At 44.7% G+C, this 22,031-nt stretch overlaps 1 protein-coding gene across 3 annotated transcripts in view; it reads right to left on the bottom strand.

Moving 5' to 3' along the window:
• Positions 1-22,031, bottom strand: part of LOC146059702 (uncharacterized) — a 30,583-nt gene that overhangs the window by 545 nt on the left and 8,007 nt on the right. Inside the window, exons 1-9 of one of the 3 annotated variants that reach the window (XM_083172160.1) lie at positions 19,106-21,857; positions 18,932-19,017; positions 16,517-16,637; positions 16,359-16,424; positions 15,748-15,910; positions 15,465-15,665; positions 3,905-4,094; positions 3,520-3,708; positions 120-243 (exon numbers count right to left, since the gene is read on the bottom strand). In XM_083172160.1, coding sequence (XP_083028286.1) covers positions 120-243; positions 3,520-3,708; positions 3,905-4,094; positions 15,465-15,614 — 653 coding nt within the window. In that variant the 5' untranslated portion in view covers positions 15,615-15,665; positions 15,748-15,910; positions 16,359-16,424; ... (1 more) ...; positions 18,932-19,017; positions 19,106-21,857. Of the gene's footprint in view, positions 1-119; positions 244-3,519; positions 3,709-3,904; positions 4,095-13,458; positions 13,539-15,464; positions 15,911-16,358; positions 16,425-16,516; positions 16,638-18,931; positions 19,018-19,105; positions 21,858-22,031 lie in introns of those variants that run through there. The other 2 variants (XM_083172161.1, XM_083172162.1) reach the window with 2 other exon arrangements.

Raw genomic sequence — 22,031 nt, 5'->3', positions numbered from 1 at the left:
GTTATTGTGAAGACACAAACGTTTCCCATGTACAAGTCATGTCATTATTCCCTGCCCTGCTGCTACCAGCGCCTGCACCATGTTAGTGGCCCTTACTGAGTACATTTATCTGTACCTACCAGGGGGAGGAGTCTCTGCTCGCACAAGAGCCTCTGTTGTTATCTGATGGGGTTTCCACCAGGTCCAAGAGCTCTGAACAGCCACTGCTGCCGCTAACAGAGGAATCCAGAGACGTCGTATCATCTGAAAATGAAAGCCAGAATCCAATTGGTTGCTATGGGCAACATCACCTCTTTTCATTGTAGTAAATGTACATATATACTAGTTACCTGTCTGTCACAGAACTCCCATCTTATTACATATACTGTATACTTGTTACCAGCCTGTCACATATATACTGTATACTAGTTAAGAGCCTGTCACAGAACTCCCAGCATATTACATATATATACTAGTTACCAGCCTGTCACATATATACTGTATACTAGTTAAGAGCCTGTCACAGAACTCCCAGCCTATTATATATATACCAGTTACCTGCCTGTCACAGAAATCCCAGCTTATTACATATATACTAGTTACCAGCCTGTCACAGAACTCCCAGCCTATTACATATATACTAGTTACCTGCCTGTCACAGAACTCCCAGCTTAGTACATACATACTAGTTACCTGCCTGTCACAGAACTCCCAGCTTATTACATATATACTAGTTACCTGCCTGTCACAGAAATCCCAGCCTATTACATACATACTAGTTACCTGCCTGTCACAGAAATCCCAGCCTATTACATACTGTATACTAGTTACCTGCCTGTCACAGAACTCCCAGCTTAGTACATATATACTAGTTACCTGCCTGTCACAGAAATCACAGCCTATTACATATATACTAGTTACCTGCCTGTCACAGAACTCCCAGCTTATTACATATATACTAGTTACCTGCCTGTCACAGAACTCCCAGCCTATTACATACTGTATACTAGTTACCTGCCTGTCAAAGAAATCCCAGCTTAGTACATATATACTAGTTACCTGCCTGTCACAGAAATCCCAACTTAGTACATATATACTAGTTACCAGCCTGTCACACTGACGGAACATAACAGTAATGTCAGCACCACCTGTGCATGTGCCCGAACAAAGCAACACTACAATTAGACAAGTGATCAGAAACAAGCAGCCTATGCATAACACATGGAGACTCTTTGAAAAAGCCCTCTGATAGGGCGAAACGCGTTAGTGGTCTACTCAGCTAAAAGCCTTTTTGGAATTATTTGCCCAGACACCATTAATTCCGGATCTACAAGCCTCCTATGCATAATCTACATTGGCACCACTACATCTGGGGAGAGAGCGGAACAGATCTGATGTCACCACGCAACTGAAAGCCGCTAGGAGAACTCCGGTGACACTGGGGAGAAACGGCAGTGCAGGTGAGAGCAGCGCTAGCCGCCCGGACCAACCACGTGGGTGAGTGACACGCCAGCTCTAACATCTCCACGGTGTCCCCCCCACAACCCGCTCACCGGAGGGACACTCCGTATCGGCTGGGACCAAAGCGCACAGTGTGCGCAGGTGAGAAACGCGCCACTGTGCGCTACTACTACTACTTTTTTATGTTTTCAATTGTATCTGTTTGTGACCTGCACCTTCATTGGTTCAGGTGATAGACAGTTGTAGGGTACCTGCACTAGTACACACAGGAGGACTGCAGCTGGATTTTAAATTCATTTATATTCTTTAAAAAAAAACCTTTTTTCTTTTATATATAATAATTCTGTTATTTCTCAAACTAGCGCCCAATTCACCACTAAAATCGAGTGGTTTCTGTTGCATAACACATGGGGAACCTTACATCCAGCCCGTACATAACACCTGGGGCAGTGGCGTAACTATGGAGGGTGCAGGGGATGCAGCTGCTATGGGGCCCGGGCCCTTGGGGGGCCCCATAGCACAGCAGGCATCCCCTGCACCCTTTTTCCTTATTAGTGCCGCTCGCTTGGCAGTGTTGGAGGTGCCTCTGCCCCCTCCCCCGCTAGCGACGATGCGCTACATATGAAGGGGGATGTGGTGGTCCGGCTGTTGCAGCCTTCCCCCCTCTCCCTTCTTTGATGCTGCCGGGGACTGACGTCACTATCTAGTGACCAGCCCCGGCGTGAAACACGCTGTCTGTGCTTCTTGCCTGCTCTGTGTGGGAGACGCAGGCCCTGGGAAACAGGAGACACGGAGCTGTCAGTGCAGGAAGACTCAGCACTGGCAGCATGAATTATACTGGTAAGGGGGGGACAGGGTTAACTGTGGGTCGGAGGGGAGTTAACTGTCTGTATGTCTCTCTCTGTCTGTGTGTGTGTCTCTCTCTCTCTGTATGTCTCTATCTGTATGTCTCTCTGTCTGTCTGTCTCTCTGTATGTCTCTCTCTGTATGTCTCTCTCTGTCTGTCTCTCTCTGTCTGTCTCTCTCTGTCTGTCTGTCTCTCTCTATCTGTCTGTTTCTCTGTCTGTATGTCTCTCTCTCTGTATTTCTCTCTCTCTGTATGTCAGATGTCTCTGTCTGTCTGTCTCTCTCTCTGTATGTCTCTCTCTCTGTATGTCTCTCTGTATGTCTGTCTGTGTCTCTCTCGGTCTGTCTGTCTGTCTCTCTCTCTGTATGTATGTCTGTCTGTCTCTCTCTGTCTGTATGTCTCTCTCTCTCTGTGTGTCTCTCTCTCTCTGTATGTCTCTCTCTCTGTATGTCTCTCACTGTAGGTCTCTCTGTCTCTCTCGGTCTGTCTCTCTCTCTGTAGGTCTCTCTGTCTCTCTCTCTCTGTATGTCTCTCTCTCTGTCTCTCTCTCTGTCTCTCTCTCTGTCTGTATGTCTCTCTCGGTCGGTCTGTCTCTCTCTCTCTGTATGTATCTCTCTCTCTGTCTCTCTCTGTCTGTATGTATCTCTCTGTCTGTATGTATCTCTCTCTCTGTGTGTGTCTCTCTCTCACTGTATGTCTCTCTCTGTATGTATGTCTCTCTCTGTAGGTCTCTGTCTCTCTCTCTCTGTCTGTGTCTCTCTCTCTCTCTCTGTATGTCTGTATGTCTCTGTCTGTCTGTATGTCTCTGTCTGTCTGTATGTCTCTGTCTGTCTGTCTGTCTCTCTCTCCATCTCCTCTCATTTACTTTCCTCTTTTTCTCCCTCTCTTCTGCTACAACCTCCTCTTTACACCTCGGCCCCTTCCATATAATCTCTCTCTATTCCCCCCCCCCCCCATACACACACACCTGTCACCCTCTCCTCCTGTGATGGGGGGCCCTTTCAAAATTTTGCAATGGGGCCCAGAAGGTAGTAGTTACGCCTCTGACCTGGGGAATCTTGCATCCGGCCCGTACATAACACCTGGGGAATCTTACATCCAGCCCGTACATAACACCTGGGGAATCTTGCATCTGGCCCGTACATAACACCTGGGGAATCTTGCATCCTGCCCGTACATGACACCTGGGGAATCTTACGTCCGGCCCGTACATAACACCTGCGGAAGCTTACCTGCACCGAACAGGAAAAAAGCGACTCTCTCCGATATAACTGCATTCACTGCTGCTACCACTGCAGGATCTGGTGGTGGAGGTGATGCTTCTGTGAGGTGCCCTGTGGTGTAGCTGCTGCTGGAGTCAGAGTCACTGCTGCTGGATTCAGAAGCACAGCTGCTGCTGTCTGAGGAATCAGTACACATTTCTAGAAAGTGATAGATAGAATCAGATTGCTTGTTATAGGCAACATCCTGGGGAATCTCACATCCAGCCCATACTTAACACCTGGGGAAGCTTACATCCAGCCCATACATAATACCTGGGGAAGCTTACATCCAGCCTGTACATAACACCTGGGGAAGCTTACATCCAGCCCATACATAACACCTGAGGAAGCTTACCCTCACTGGGCAGGTAGATGTCCTCCTGCGCCAGAGGTGTGCCCACCTTCACAGTAATGGGCTGGACCATGTCCTCCTGCTCCAGAAGTTTGCCCACCACATGTAGAGGAGTGGAGCAACGGCTGGTGGAGGGATTCACAGCACTAATGGGCTGGACCATGATCCTCCTCACTTTGGCGGACTTGCCTGTCTATAAGGAGCAGAAGAAGAGACACCATGAGCTGTGACTACATAACTCTACATAACAGTTTAGTCACTTTTTACCATAGAATAGCACAGATCAGGGCAGTGAAATCAGCTGGAGCGTCACCATTGTGGCTTATAAGTTATTGCTATAACTATTAGTGCCAATGTCAGCAGTTATAATAAGATTATAGCAATGGATAATGATAGAGATTAGATGCGCTTATTTTATTTTTTTTGGTTTGCTGTATTTTAACAAAATTTCTTATACTGTCAGTAACATATAACCATTGTTAGTGTAACACTCACTGGAGAGTACAAAGTGACCATGTCCCTGGGCACCAGGGGGTATGCACTATAGCACAAAGGCGGGTACCCAGTAACTTCAAACACCCCCCCCCCCCCCCCCCGGCTTTTCTTTTAAACATCTGCCCTCAGACAAGCAAAGCCCCGCCCCTCACAGCATAATTTCATGAGTAGCGGGGCTATGGTGAGGGGGAGGGTATAATATGACATAATTTAAAAGAATCACATCAATTTTGCCCCACCCCTTCACACAGACCTGGGAATTGTGGCATTATGCTATGAAGGGGTGGAGCCTAACAATGCAAACTGTCTGGGCCTGACCTCATCCTCACCTGATCTACAGTGAGTGTGTTATTGTGCCCGTCCTCAGGGCACAATTACACAGGAGAGAAACGTTTCTCTCCCATGTTATTGAGCACTGAGGACAGGGGTAACCTCAAAAGTGCTTGGCACTTCAATACACACTTCTTATTGGCCACATGTACTTTTAGTGATTTCTTCTGTGCCTCCCACCGCTGGATTGTGTACATTACTTTGAGGGATGGCACCTTCTGTGGCTTTATTTTGGCGAGTGCCGGCATACTGTGGATGTGTATATATATATATATATATATATATATACGAAAAAACGATAGCGGCACTCCCAGGGCTTGTAGTGCCCTGGGTGTGCCGCCATCGCTCTTTCGTATGTATTTGGTGTGACCTAGGAAGGCACCCAGGCACCTACATCTATACACCACAGGAGAGCCGAATCATTGGATTGTATATATATATATATATATATATATATATATATATATATATATATATATATATATTGCCATCAATGTGGGAGAATTAGATGTTTGCCTTCATCGATGGTGCAATATAATTCCTGTTATGTCCTGTCCCTGGAACTGATTGGCCAACGAGCTAGTCTGTCTGGAGAACTTTAATACTTTGGTATTAAAGTTCTCTTTCTGCAAAACCCTTGGAGTGCCGTGTTGTGGACCTCATCCAGACCCCACCTGCCATTTGTACATTTTCATCAAGAGCACTCATTTCATCAAGAGCACTCACTTAGAGTGCCAGCTCGCAGCACCAAAATATCTATCTCTTATATATTTAGCCAAATCTGTCACTCATAACGTTCCCACCCAGCGTTCTACACAAACCCACCCCCCCTAGGGAAAAGACCAGTGTTATACACACCACTACCCCCTTGACATCCAGGGCCGCCGAGAGGCAGGGGGGGCGGGTACATTTTACCTGGGCCCGGGCCTGTCAGGGGGGCCCGGGCCAGGGGATAGTCACACTTACAATTTTTTTTAATGGCAGCGTTGTAGCAGCAGCGTGGGCGGGAGAAGGGTTGGTGGCTGCTGGACGGTGAGAGCGGATCAGCAGCGGCAGCCTGTGTCACTCACTTTCACTCACTGTGGCCCTTATTCTGGTTGGTGCGGATATTCCCGCATTCTTACGGAGCGGTCCGCACGCCACGGTGTTTTGCCGCATGCGGCCATCGTCCGTAGAAACGCCCACGGGTCCTCCGCATTCGGACGGACTCACTCTTTAAGAACAGGGCGTGTTTACGGACGACATACAAACCATGCGTGTGCGGGGGAAACACTCCGATTCTGCACGGTATTACAGAGTATTACAGAGTATGCTCGGAAATACCGCATCCGAACGGGAGCCAAGCGGTGCTACCGCCCGTAAGCGGAGTATTTACGCCAAACAACCCACTATGAAGTATCTTCTGCAATACATCACATGACCCACTTATTATACATGTCTAATACACATGTGTATTGATAGTATTAATATTCAGTCATGTCCATTGTTAGCAGTTTTTAAGTGTGGGAGAAGTACAGCATATGTGGGGGATTACTAAGGTTTCCTTGAAGCAGCAATGGTTTCAATTAAAGCACTGACAAGCGGCCTATTAGTGAGTAATGAGTAAAGGAGTAGATTCTATTGGGTTCAGGTGTTAATGGTTGTAGTCATTAGGCGTACGTTCGCCTACCGCATGAACGAGTGGTGTCCGCAAAGCAATAGTACACTTGTGGACACCGCACATTTCTGCCCTTTTTGATCGCGTGCATTCGGAGTGGTTTCCGAATGTACGCCCCCCAACATAAGTGTACTCCCCCGTGTCCGCCCATGTTTCCGCCCCGTTTTGCCCACTTTGAAACTACGCCCATGTGTCATTCCGCATGACGCCCATAATACGCCCCTATTTCCCGACTGATAGCGGTGAACAGTTTTGTACGGGATTTGGCCGAACTGGTACCGAGTCAAGGCGTGGCACATGCGCGTAGCGTTCTCCACGCATGCGCAGACGCCGTAAAGACGCGATCCGTAAGTACGCGGTAAAGTCCGCGTCAATCAGAATAAGGGCCTGTGTGTGGAGTGTGCTGCAGTCTGCAGACAGTGACAGAGGCCCCATCCACTGCTGCGGAGCGTCTGCAGAGAAACTCTGTGTCTGCAGACTGCAGCTGCTTTCACAACACTTGATGTGAGAGCGAGGGGAAGGTCAAAGGTCAGGTGCACGAAGCGCGGCATGTGTGACAGGGAGGCTGGAGCCGGAGGAGATCCTGAATCTGCTGTCTGACTTGAGTCCTGCCCTGTAAGTGCAATTCTTTTCTGCCCTGCCTGTCAATACTAAATTGTTCTCCATATATATGTATATATGTGCCTTCATCATTGGATCATCAATATATAGATATATATCTATAGATATATATATATATATATATATATATATAGATATACAGTATATCTATATATATATCAATATATCTCAAATTATATATATCTATAGATATATATCTATAGATATAGATATATATCTATATATTGATAATTCAATGAAGAAAGCACACTAGCAATTATGAAGAAATGACTGTATTAGCACCTAGCACTTGCAGGGTCTCCCCCGTCCTCAGGGCGATACAGCATAAATACTGTATACACTAAAAAAGACATTACATTTCCCATATAAATACCCGCACTGTAGTCTCCGCTGGGCACCTGGGTCCATCATACTAAAAGTGCTTGGCACCCTACTTCCCGTATCGCGCACAGTAGGAAGTCAGGGCACACTCGCATTCATTCCACTGCTCCCCCTCCGCGTTCCACTGGCTGGCAGTACCCAGCTCATGACAGGCAGATCCACGGCACCCAGCTGTAACAGAAGAGGCGATTTTAAACCCCAGTGAATGAGTGCCGTGGATCCACTTTTATGATGTAGCTTGGTACTGCCGGTCTGTGGAACGCGGAGGGTGATCAGTGGAACTCGGGTGAGTGTGTCCTTACTTCCTATTGGAAGTACGGTGCAAAGCACTTCCGGTAGGTCGGACCCGGGAGCCTGGCGGGGATGGAGAGATGGGACTACAGTGGGGGTATTTATAGGGGTAAGTGAATATCTTTTTGTGTGTATATTTATTCTGTATCGCCCTGAGGACAAGAGAGACCCTGAAAGGCGCTGGCTAGGCGCTAATACAGTAATTTCTGCATAATTCCTTGTGTGCCAGTGCCTCCTTCATTGGATTACCTGTAAAGACTTCTGTAGTACACCTGTTCCACTACCTTGGAAAGGTGGAGTGCCGACATAATAATGGACTCACTCAGGACAAAATATGCTCTGACACTTTTAGACTACGAGAATACGTCTCCAAGTGTCAGCGCATATTTTGTCCTGAGTGCAAACAGCGTCCTACAGCGTATGCAAATTGTTTTAGTGAGGGCACCGGAATCGCTGTTAATTTTGTTGGGAGTGCCGGGCCACCCACACACTATATATATATATATATATATATATATATATATATATATATATATATATATATATATATCCAGTATATGATATAAAGCAAAGGCAAAGGCATTTTGTATAGTTTTGTAGGCTGCACAAAAATCTACAGTAAAAAGGATCTGTATGTATATATGCTGTATATACAAATATAAAATATTTTCATCCAAAGACAGCAGCAATAAGGGACATTTTTAAAGAAGTCTGACCAAGTGCTGCCATCTTTGGAGGATTTTATATATATATATATATATATATATATATATATATATATATATATATATATATATATATATATGTGTGTGTGTGTGTGTTCTCTAAAGCACCTTGATAAAGGAGCCTTGTGGCTTTGCAACTGTTGGTGGCCTGCTGTGTCTTCATTCTGAGTGCCGCCGCATCCCCTTAAGCCAGTGGTAGCCAACCACGGTCCTCGAGAGCTACCAACAGTGCCCATTTTCCAGACAACCTAGCTGCTGCAAAGGTGCACTCATTACTAGCTGAAACATTTTAAAAGATCCACAGGTGGAGGTAAGTAAGTACTTCACTTGTGATTCTGGGCCTTATTTTGGTTCATTCTTTCTGACAAAATCCTTCTTAGATGGGCAAAACCATGTGCACTGCAGGTGGGGCAGATGTAACATGTGCAGAGAGAATTAGATTTGGGTGGGGTTTTACTTCAAAGTGAGATCTATATTGCAGTGTAAAAATAAAGCAGTCAGTATTTTCCCTGCACAGAAACAAAATTACTCACCCAAATCTAATTCTCTCTGCACATGTTACATCTGCCCCCCCTGCAGTGCCCATGGTTTTGTCCATCTAAGAAGGATTTTGTCAGAAAGAATGAACCAAAATAAGGCCCTCTGTGAGGAGAGCTGGAAAACATTAACTGTTGGTAGCTCTCGAGGACTGGAGTTGGCTACCCCAGCCTTAAGATAGATATATATATATATATATATATATATATATATAATACTTATGACCCAGCTGCTGGGAGGCATGCATGCCACACTTCTGTGAGTGGGTTCTTCTCATGTGCTAAACACGCCCTTAACATGCCGTGGTCACAACCCCCCCCCCCCCCCATGGGGGCCCCTGGAAGTTGATGTACCGGGGCCCAGGATTTCTCTTGGCAGCCCTGTTGACATCACCTCCCCCCACCCATCCTGTACCGCCACAAGCAGGTGCCACCCCTAGGTAGGAAATACGGCCCTGGCTGCCGCGCTGCAGATTCCCCCACTGCCAGAAGTGTCCCCACGGTCCTCTGCACCAGCACCACAACTTTTATCAATGTCTTGCCCACATAACACTATTATACAGCCTCCTGCTCTCATGCACCTTCACTCCCTCCCAGTGCGAGGAGATGCTCCACCCTCCTCCAGTTCTGGGGATGCCCATCGACCATCAATGATTTCAAATCATCGATGTTTATGACCGATGTTGAATACTTTTGCCATCGATGTGGGAGGACCAGATGGTTTCCCTACATCGATGGCAAAGGAGAACCGATCAAGTTTCAAATTTTTTTAAGGAGCCGGGACACGGAGCATAGCTCCACCCCCCACACCCGGAAGTCCCGCCACCGAGTTCTGATTGACCCACGGCCTATTCAGTCAGATATAATGGATGACCATCGATAGCTACAACAATCGATGGTTATCCAAGTAATATTTTACTATTACCGATGGCAGGGTGCAAAATCGTCATCAATGCCAACCATCGATGGTGTCTGCACCAATGGCCATCCCTACCTCCTGTTCTCATGCCTCGTAACTTCCGCCAGTGGGGACCCGCTCACCCTGTGTTGCCCACATTCCCCTATCATGCTTTACCACCCATCATCCTGCTCTCATGCACCCTTACGGCCTCACAGTGGGAGAACACACTGACTCAGGGGCACCGTCCTGTACTCCTGCGCTGCCACGCTGGATGCTCACCCACTGGCTGGAGCTGCACAGTGTCCGCCACCCTCCTCTGCACCAGCACAAAAGCTTTAGTCCCCCTCATACCCACACACCCCTATCACAGCGATGCCTCCTGTTCTCATGCCCCGTAACTTCTGCCAGTGGGGACCCGCTCACTCTGTGTTGTCCACATTCCCCTATCATGCCTCATAGCCCAGCCTCCTGCTCTCATGCACCCTAACTCCCACCCAGTAGGAGGAGACGCTGACTCAGGGCCACCGTCCTGTACTCCTGTGCTGCCACGCTGGACCCTCACCCACTGGCAGAAGCTGCACAGTGTCCCCCACCCTCCTCTTTGGTCCCCCTCATACCCACACATCCCTATCACTACCCAGCTTCCTGCTCTCCTGAACCGTAACTTCCACCACTGGGGAGTCGCTGACGCTGTGTTGCCCACATACCCCTATCATGCCTCATAGCCCAGCCTCCTGCTCTCATGCACCCTAACTCCCACCCAGTAGGAGGAGACGCTGACTCAGGGCCACTGTCCTGTACTCCTGTGCTGCCATGCTGGACCCTCACCCACTGGCAGAAGCTGCACAGTGTCTCCCACCCTCCTCTTTAGTCCCCCTTAGCCCACACACCCCTATCACTACCCAGCCTCCTGTTTTCCTGTGTGGTGACCTCCGCCAGTGGGGAGCCGCTGACTCAAAAACACCCTCCTATACTATTGCATACACACACACACCTAAACAACACGCACGCACACACACACACCCCACCCCCACCCCCCACACACCCACAAAAGTCACTGTACCCTCCACACTATAAATGTATGGTGTGTACACACTTATACAATCTGCATGAGATCCAGATGAGATTTTGACTATATAGTCAAAATCTCATCTGGATCTCATGCAGAAAGTCTTGGCTGCATAGACTATATAGTGCAGATCCGCACTATATAGTCTAAAATGTATGCAGATAGTCTAAATTGTATACATAGTCAAAATCTCATCTGGATCTCTTGCAGATTGTACAAGTGTGTACACAGCATTACTCTGTAACTGCTTTTTAATTAAACAAAACAATGCACACCCCCTTCCAAATCATATGCTCTCTATTTAACACATTTCACCTATAACTCAAGTTGCAATACAGGCATCTTTCATACAATTCTAACCATATGTCTCACAATACAAACGTTCACAAATTATATATATATATACTTCATATGACTGGCAATACTGATACATTATTTACTGCTGTGTATTGGCTCTTAACTTGAGACACAGTAATCACAATGCAGCCAGTACTTCTGAGTCATGTCTACTATAAATAGAGAGGCAATGCCATCCACATGTTATCTTGACAAAGGTCCTGGAGGAGGACCGAAACGTAGATGCCCTGCACCCTCTGCCATGCTGCCTGAATAAACTCTGTTGACTGAGAAAAACAGACTGGTGAGTGACACCATTTATTTGGGATATATATATATATATATATATATATATATATATATATATATATATATATATATATATATATATAAATATATATATATATATATATATATATATATACTTCCATCAATGGGGGGGGGGGTTCAGATGTTTGCCTTCATCGATGGTGCAACATAACACGTGTCATGCCCTGTCCCTGGATCCGATTGGCCCACGAGCTAGTCTGTCTGGAGAACTTTAACTGGTGTCTGCCTTATCGACTAGAGTGCCAGCTCGCAGCACCGAAACATCCACATATATATAATATTACATACCTTCCAACTTGACTTACTCCACAATGGACAAAATGCTCTTTTCTAAGACTTCTCTCTTAATTAGGGATGACCATCGGTGTGGTTGCCATCGATGGTGATATTGCATGTAGTCATCGATGGTAGCCATCTACAGAGTGTAATTGTGGCTTAACCAACCGATGGTCATCCCTTTTATGTGACAGACTGGCTCATGGGCCAATCAGTTCCAGGGGCAGGGCATCACAGGTGTTATGTTGCACCATCGATGAAGGCAAACATCTGATTCTCCCCCATTGATGGCAAAAAAGTTTTATTCAACATCAGCCAGAAACCATCAATGACTATGAATCATCGATGGTTGTTGGCCATGCCTACTTATTTTAGGATTGCTATCACCTTAACAAGTAACTAGTTCAACACAGGTGGCAGCAATTATAATATCAGAGGGAAGCCAAGGAGCAGAGCATTGTGTCCCTCCTGGAATGGGTCATGTTGGGAGAAACCCCCATCTTACATCCTGCGTATCCCCTGGTATGAGGGTCACCAGCAGGGGTGCCAGATCATCTCTTTGATAAGCGCACAAATGAATTACACAGGTCCCAGGGGTTAGAGTTCATACCAACTGTCATTACATCCAATGAGCAATCAATATATTTTTAACACAGGTTCTGGGGCTATACTTGACTACTCATCATAGTGATAGTTGGCAAGAGCTCTGACACCTGGGACCTGTGTAATTAATATATGCTCTTATTAAAATGATGATCTGGCAACACTGGTCACCAGGAGGCATGGGCAGTTAGTGGCAGTTATAGTCTGGCAGGAGGCAGCTACTAGCAGGAGAAAAGCGCACACTGCAGGGAGACACTTCAGTACTGATAATGTGAGGCTTATGGTGAAATGTGAGTATTACTACACAACATGCCCACATTATGAGACACTGCTGCCTAGGAATTGTGCCGGGGAGGGTATAGGAGATGTACATAATGGTGTAAGTATTACATCTCAGGCCCTGTGCTGGGGAGGACCTGGGGGAGTGTAATAAATCCCCATTGAGTCTGTGCCCATGTTACTGAGACACCCGTATGCACTGTACCCCCATACCACTATGTCTCCCTATATGATTGTTACTAGAAGACCCACATGAGCAGGACCCTGGGTCACCTATACAGTGCAAAGGAGAAGGTGCATCCCCCTACCATGTACCCCTAATGCTACATACAGGGAGCACCACCTACCCATGTACCCCTAATACTACATACAGGAGCATCACCTACCCGTGTACCCCTAATGCTACATAACAATAATGAACCATAAATTGGTCATCGGCATTAAAACCGCTTGAATTCCCCCCCATAGAGTTGAAGAGCAGCGTTACCCTTTTTGTTACATGGATGTTCAATACATGAAAAAAACAACTTAAGTTAAAGTGGAAATGTGTGAACAGTGAGAATAACAATACAATATACCTACCCCCCGTATTTAGGCTACAGATATGGAGAAATAACCACCATATCTGCCCAGAAACTCCCAATATCGGCTGGGCTCCCCGTATTGCGGCCTATGATAATTCTCTGTATGTACAAAGTACAATCCATACATATAACGGCACACTTACCTTCCTGCTGGGTGCAGGGATGCACAGTTTACTGCACATGCAGCCCATAATATCACTAGGTAACCTCCAAAAAGTTAGAGCTGAAGCACAAGAGATAAAATCAGCTTCCTCTCCTGATGCCGTTAGAATGTCCTCTGCCAGAGCATTTGTGATGTCATAATGATGTCATGATACAATATGGCCGCTATGCAGTCAGTTAGTTAGTGTTAGTGGGTATTACTGTATATATCTCAGTGTCTTCTAACTATAACATAACACCGTCATACAGCTGCATCTTTATACTGATAAAACATTGGGATACTGTATTTGTAGCGGTTTTACAATTGGGAAAAGCAGCACAAAAGTAGGTACAATACATTTACTATGAGGGCGTAGACCCAAGTCTACCCCATGAGCCGTGAACCCGCCCCTATGAGCTGTGACCCCACCCCCTTTTTTTGCACAATTATATGCTGCTAAGGAAACAACAAACATTATTAGTTATGCCATGGGGGTAATATTATTTAATTCATATATTGGGGGGGGGGCGAAATAAATATATAAACAAAGGTAGCAATACTTTATTAGATTGTTGGGGCAATTTTTATTGATTACTAATGTGGGCAATCATTATTATATTACCAATATATAAATGACGGTCACATAATAAAATATTAAATGTTGCTCCCATCATAAAGACTTTTATTGCCCCATTAGCATAAAAGATAACATAGGGCCTTATTTTGGTTCGCTCTTTCTGACAAAATCCTTCTTAGATGGACAAAACCAGCATATGCAAAATGTGCAGAGAGAGTTAGATTTGGGTGGGGTTTTACTTCAAAGTGAGATCTATATTGAAGTGTAAAAATAAAGCAGCCAGTATTTTCCCTGCACAGAAACAAAATTACTCACCCAAATCTAATTCTCTCAGCACATATTACATCTGCCCCCCTGCGGTGCACATGGCTTTGTCCATCTAAGAAGTATTTTGTCAGAAAGAGTGAACCAAAATAAGGCCCATTGTCCATTAATCATTATTTAATAAATAATATTATTCTCTATAATTATACAACTAGGGGAAAGTTAACTAATTTTTGTAAGAAAGGTCCTGCCATTGCACAGTGCCACTTCTGTAATAATGTGCAATGGGTGTAATTCTCAGCATATGTCGCTTAAGGTGCCCATACACTAGTAAGATTTATCTTCAGATCTGGCTGGTTGGAACAAAAACATGGTTATGGATGAGTGACAGTTTTCCAGCATTTCTAAGCAAATGGTCAACTGTAATTTGCTCTCATCCATAACCATCTTTTTGTTTCAACCAACCAGATCTGAAGATAAATCTGCGTGTGTATGGCCACCTTTACAATTGCACAGTACTACTTCTTTAATAATGGGCAATGGGTGTAATTCTCAGCAAATGTCGCTTACAATTGAAGTACTACTTCTGTGATCATGTAAAATGGGTGTAATTCTCAGTATACAGTATATGTTACTGACAATTGCACAGTACCACTTCTCCAATCAAGTCCAGTAGGTGTAATTCTCAGTATCTGTCACTGACAATTGCTTACCTACATGCTTGTTGCAAGGGGTTATATGCTCCTTGCAGGGGTTACATGCTGGGGGGGGCATTTTATGCTGGTTGCCACAGGGGAGGGGGCGTTTTATGCTGGTTGCCATGAGGCGGGGGGGGGCACTTTAGGTTCGTTGCCACAGTGGAGTGGGGCATTTTTTGCTTGTTGCCACGGAGGGGGGTCCGTTGCCCAAGGGCTGGAAAAGCCGACATGCTGCTCAGCAGAGTAGGTGAGCGGGATATCAGCGCGGAGGGGGACTGGATGTGGCTGGAATAGCTGACACGCTGCTCTGAGTTGTTTTAGCCACATCCAGTCCCCCGCCACCCTGACAGCCTGCTCACCTACTCTGCTGAGAGCGGCTGTTACTGGACTTACATGGCGGGGGGCTGCATTTAGGGCAATATCAGCCAATACACACTGCGGGCAATGCTGAGCAAACCTGGCTCTCACCTCTCCTGGGGGCGCCCTGCTGCTGCTGATGAACCGCTGTTGCTCTGCCTCCTGCCTTTCGTACAGGGTGACCGGGCCCCTCATGTGGGGGTGCACGGGGGACTGGACACACTCCGCGGCCAGCATGGAGTCCCGGTGAGACCTCGCCATGGTGTCCGGCGCCGGCTGGTAGCTACTGACGCTGCCTGGTTACCGCGGACGCTACAGGATGCGGAAAGAGATGTAGAAAACATGCACCTACCCCAGGGTGCGCAGCGGCAGCAACGCAACCTGTAAAACCTACAGTAATTGGCTACCGGGCGGCCACTGTTCAATGATTTGGTCCCGGCAGCCGCTGCAGTGATTGGCTTGCCACGGCTCACAGGTTCAGCACAGCGCGTCCCCGGGGACCGGTTTCGGGTAAAATACACGCTATAGCGTGTTTTTGCGAACCCTGGTGGTGGATGCTGAAATATTCAAATATTTAAAAGTGATTATGTAAATGCATTTGGGGTGAAGGATGTCACATTACCTCTATTTCCAAACAAATTCCAAATGTTTCATTTTATTTTAAATTGGACAACTTGTGTACACATGGTCTTGTTTTTATTAATATATCATTAAGTATTTTACATAAATGTCCATTATAAAATATGTACAGTTGATATATACTATACATGTACATCAATCCACGTTCTGTATTTACAAAACCTATGTACATGCTGGGAGCAACATTTAAAATAATGATAGAAATAGATTAACTTCAGGCCCCTCTTAAACATAAGGGATCACATTTTAGTGTCCATGATGACATTTCTATCCTTGTCTTTAACCCTAACCCTTCCAGATGCATATTTGGTTTCCTGTTGGCCATTAGTATACACAGTTTTCACTGTTCCATCGGGGTATTCTCACCTCTTAAACTGCGCTGTGTGCAGTTCTCGCTGCCCATTATCAAACTGTATTACTTTGGTCCCATCGCTAAAGGAAGACAAAGAAACACTTACAGTATGTAATAAATCCTAAAATTACATTCATCATAATGTAGAATATACAAAGATATAGTAACTTACAGATGAGTTGTTATTATGGTCCCATCCGGGAAGATGCTCTCTTCCTTCCCATCGGGGTACGGATTCTTCATCATCTGGTCTGGGAACGTTATCTCTTTCTTTCAGTCGAAAAAATGCTTTTCTAAAATGGAAAATAATTGTTAGATAGGTACTTGTTTCCTAGCACGGCCACAACGATCATGATCGTGGACATTGTGAGGAAAAATAGGGGGCCATCGCATGCATTAAAAAAATCGGGTGCGATGGTACCGACGCGATGCCCGCGATTTCTCCATAGGGAACAATGTTAAATGCTTCAATTTACCCGCGATGCCCCCGATTTCCCAAAGGAATCAATGTTAAATGGCTCAATTTACACAAACCATCATAGGGAACAATGGTAAATGGGCCAGAAAACCCAAAAAACACCCCTGAACAGTGAAATGTCCCCCCAAAAGTAGTTGACGCCACCCCACGATCAACGCGAACCCGAAGCGTGGCGAGCGCTGCGAGCCCGCGAGGGGCGTCGGTACGCGTCCTCCGACCTTTTCATACCCCCACTATCCACGTCGGCGTGGAGTTGAGAACAGAATAGTGTGGCGAGCGCAGCGAGCCACCGAGCCCGAAGCGTGGCGAGCGCAGCGAGCCCCGCGAGGGGACGCGGATACCTGTGAAGCCCGCAAAGGGACGCGTTTACCTGTGAAGGTATCCGCGTCCCCTCGCTGCGCTCGCCACGCTTCGGGCTCGGTGGCTCGCTGCGCTCGCCACACTATTCTATTCTCAACTCCACGACGACGTGGATAGTGGGGGTATGAAAAGGTCGGAGGACGCGTACCGCTGCGCTCGCCACGCTTCGGGTTCGCATTGATCGTGGGGTGGCGTAAACTACTTTTGGGGGGACATTTCACTGTTCAGGGGTGCTTTTTTGGGTTTTCTGGCCCATTTACCATTGTTCCCTATGATGATTTGGGTAAATTGAGCCATTTAACATTGATTCCTATGGGAAATCGGGGGCATCGCGGCTAAATTGAGGCATTTAACATTGTTCCCTATGGGGAAATCGGGGGCATCGCGTCTGGACCATTTAAGCCATTTTTAGCCGCATACGACGCGACCGACGCGATTTTGACTTGATTTTTGACCACTAAAAATGACACCCGATGCCCGCCATTGTGGCCGTGCTAGGAAACAAGTACCGTTAGATGATTTATAATACATTTAAACATATTGCAAAAAACAATATGTTCAAACCCCCCTCAAACACTACTCATATAACATAAATCATTTAACTAACATAATGCCTTTAGGATAATTGCAGAACTGAAAAACTATCAAAATACAGGTTGAGTATCCCTTATCAAAATGCTCGGGACCAGAAACATATTAGATTACGGATTATTCCATATTTCGGAATATTTTTATAGTTCAGTGAGATATCTTGAGGTATCTTGCATTTATGTTGTATGAACACATCAAACACATGAAATACACACAAATATATTTTATTTGTGCATGAAAAAAAATGTGTACTATCTCAAGCACTGAATTTGAATGCCAAGCAATAATTTTCTTGCACATATTTAGTGCCAGTTACATATCATGTCGCTGGTAGTGTCAGTTACAGATGTCCCCAATAGCGCCAGTTACAAATCATGCCTCCAGTAGTGCGTTACAGATGTCCCCAATAGTGCCAGTTACATATGTCTCCAGTAGTGCCAGTTACAGATATCTCCAATAGTGCCAGTTACGTACAGTTTCATGTCTCCAGTAGTGCCAATCATGTCCCCAGTAGAGCTTTTAGCAAAATAAAAAAATATGGATAAGGGACACTCAACCTGTAATATGATTGCATACTGCACAAAGTGACACTTACTGACAACTGACTGATACGTGCAGGCTTCTGACAAATACGCCTGGAAAATGAAGTGTACTGTATTTTCCAGGCATATTTTATCGCCAATTTGCGACCGTATCCTGCTAATTATCAACCTCATATTATATATGGACGCTTAGTAAATTAAGAATCACTGTTCTTTTGAATGGTGATTCCTATTGGTATTCTTTCTATGGCGTATACATTCGTATGCGTAAATACGAATACGAATGTGCCATGAATACGAATTGTGGTATTTTCGGTATAGTAAATGCCGAGAATACAAATATGCATAAAATTGGCATATTTTTAAATACAAATACGCCTATTTTATGCGTATTTAGCTTAATACATTTTCCCCTAATATATTTTGAACCCGAAACAAGCTCTATTTTTTCTAGAATCTCATTTCAGAATGATAGCCGTCAACGTGTCTGTCCATAAAGTTACAGATGGGGGGAAATGGATCTCCCGCAAAATCAAAGTTTTTATTTAAATTAAAGTTCTTGCGGCAAAAGAGTAACCAGATAATAAAAGGAAAGGTAAGTCTTGTAAATACAAACCCCATCTGTCCGTTGGAAAACTGAAGTATCTCAAGTCCCTCTGGATAAGTTGTGTGTGTAGTCTGGGCATCAGCATAGTAATAAATCTAGAAATAAAATAATGGATTATTTATAAGGGAAGCGCAAAGCAATTCCCCCATGATGACCTCTATATCGCGGAGCTCAGACACCTACCACTCTCTGATCCACCATCACTTGTTTCACATCTCCGTTGAAGAATGTCACCGCTGTGGACTTGCCGTCAGCGCTCACTTCCTTGCGGGTGCCGGAAATAAGATGACGTGATTGCTATTTTGTAAAATCCGCTCTGTCTAAAATGAGAGAATTGAGATTTTTCAAGAATGTCAAAGAAACTACTTCTCTACCTATGATTTTATAGAATGTACTTGATAAATTAAAGCTAGAAGTTTATTGGTTGCTAGGGGTAATGTCTCAACTTGTCTTATTTGGAAACTTTGATTCATATTTTCTTAAGAAATTCTGAAAACTCTATACGGGCATGTGGCTAATATAACCAGTGTGCAGTTCTGGCAGGATATCCATTGTATCGTATATAGCTGTGACCCCATTTAGGAACTACATGGCATTTCCATACATATACTGTAACCAAAGGGCAGAGATGTTGGGTTCGAGTCAAACTCAGGAAGTGGGGTAGAATGCACATGGGATAGGTTAAAATAATACAGTCCGCTGGTCATCCGTATGTAACCCCTTGAGCTTTATAGCCCTTGAGCATATAAGAAATGAGGCAGTGAGGCAGACAGATTTGACCACGCGGGCAATGTTCCCTCTAATTTTACGAAGGCTGTGTGCGGCTAAAGATTTTGGCTGTGCAACTTTAGAATGAAATTTACATTTTTGTGCGACACTTATATATAACTGGAAAATGACGTTCAGCATTTGTGTTAACTTTACTTCAAAATAATATTAAACATTTAAACATTCAAAATACAGTACACAATGTGGGTGAAACACACATTAATTGAGTCCACAACTGCAAAAAAGGACCACTGCTGCTCTGTGCGCTCAGTTGTAATGTCTGTGCGCACGTTCGTCAAGGTGTGTGCGCGCGCACGTGCGTACAGCTTAGAGGGAACACTGCACGCATGTATAATACTTTAGTCAGTTTTCCATGTAAGAAAAGTAGAACTCCAAGCGCAAACAGTTATGCCTGATATTCAGATAGAGAACATGGATTTATTTTTAATACTGAAGCAAGAACAACCAAAGTTTTACAATTTATTTGAACAAACTCAAACTTTCTGACTTTAGCAGCAGCAGAGAAGCCCAAATCAAGCCACCCAATAAAATCACAATCATACTCCACACCCCAAAATCTGCCACGTTCCAATTCCATTAATCATGTTCTCTATTAACTGGCTCTCAGAATTGGTACAGTATGATAAAAATGTGTAAAACGTAAATGGAAGCCATTACTAGTACCTTACACATTGCATTACAAGTACATTACACATTGCATTACAAGTACATTACACATTGCATTACCAGTACCTTACACATTGCATTACCAGTACATTACACATTGCATTACCAGTACCTTACACATTGCATTACAAGTACCTTACACATTGCATTACAAGTACATTACACATTGCATTACCAGTACCTTACACATTGCATTACCAGTACATTACACATTGCATTACAAGTACCTTACACATTGCATTACCAGTACCTTACACATTGCATTACAAGTACATTACACATTGCATAACCAGTACCTTACACATTGCATTACCAGTACATTACACATTGCATTACCAGTACATTACACATTGCATTACAAGTACAATACACATTGCATTACCAGTACCTTACACATTGCATCACAAGTACATTACACATTGCATTACCAGTACCTTACACATTGCATTACAAGTACATTACACATTGCATTACCAGTACATTACACATTGCATTACAAGTACATTACACATTGCATTACAAGTACATTACACATTGCATTACAAGTACCTTACACATTACCTTACACATTGCATTACTATTACCTTACACATTGCATTACAAGTACATTACACATTGCACTACCAGTACCTTACACATTGCATTACCAGTACCTTACACATTGCATTACCAGTACCTTACACATTGCATTACAAGTACATTACACATTGCATTACAAGTACATTACACATTGCGTTACCAGTACCTTACACATTGCATTGCATTACAAGTACATTACACATTGCATTACAAGTACATTACACATTGCATTACCAGTACCTTACACATTGCATTACAAGTGTAACACCCCCTTCTGTAATATGCGGAGTGAGGGTATATATGTACCGAATGATGTAGGTGTATCTCACCTCGGAACTTTATTGGCAGTGCCTCCACCCGAATCAAAAATTTCCCTTCTGGGGAGTGTTCTGGAAGTACACCAGGGGGAGATTCGGGAAACCCCCTGCCCAGTACTAATACGCTGTGACACACTGTGTGCTGCAGAAGCCAACTTGGCACATTTATTTAACTGGGGCAACTAAATGCAGCTTTTGTAATTTTATATGAAAATCATACATTGGAATGACATGACAGAATGGGTGACATTCTATGGGTTGAGAATATTAGACTTTTGCGAGTTATTTTTCGCAAAAATGGCCGAAATCGCATTTTTTTCCATTTTTGCATATTTAATGAGCTGCGAAAATGTGAAAAAAGTGATTTTGGCCAACAAGTTGGACACACTGGAAATGCGATGGCTGCTTTTCGCAGCACATCGCATCCAGATGTTTTCACATGAAAAAGCATACAAATCGCATATTTAATGGTATTCGATTTGTATAAAGTGTGTCTATAATTTGCCCAAAAATCAGACCAGGTTCTGATGGGCGAATTAGCCAGAACCCTGCACAGATCGCAATGATCTGTGCAGGGTTCTGGTGTAAAAATAAGTTTAAACAGTTAAAATAAAAAATAAAAAACCAGCGCGGGGTCCCCCGCCAGAGCATAACCAGCCCCGGGCTCATTGAGCCGGTGCTGGTGACATAAAATCAGGGTCCCCGACAAATAGGGGTCCCCTTGATTTAATTAAACCAGCACCGACTTTCTCGGCTCC

Source organism: Crinia signifera, chromosome 2 (genome assembly GCF_055691185.1).
Source record: "Crinia signifera chromosome 2, ASM5569118v1, whole genome shotgun sequence".
Lineage (NCBI taxonomy): Eukaryota > Metazoa > Chordata > Amphibia > Anura > Myobatrachidae > Crinia > Crinia signifera.
The sequence above is the reverse complement of the archived record's forward strand: the minus strand, read 5'-3'. Positions and strand labels throughout refer to the sequence as shown.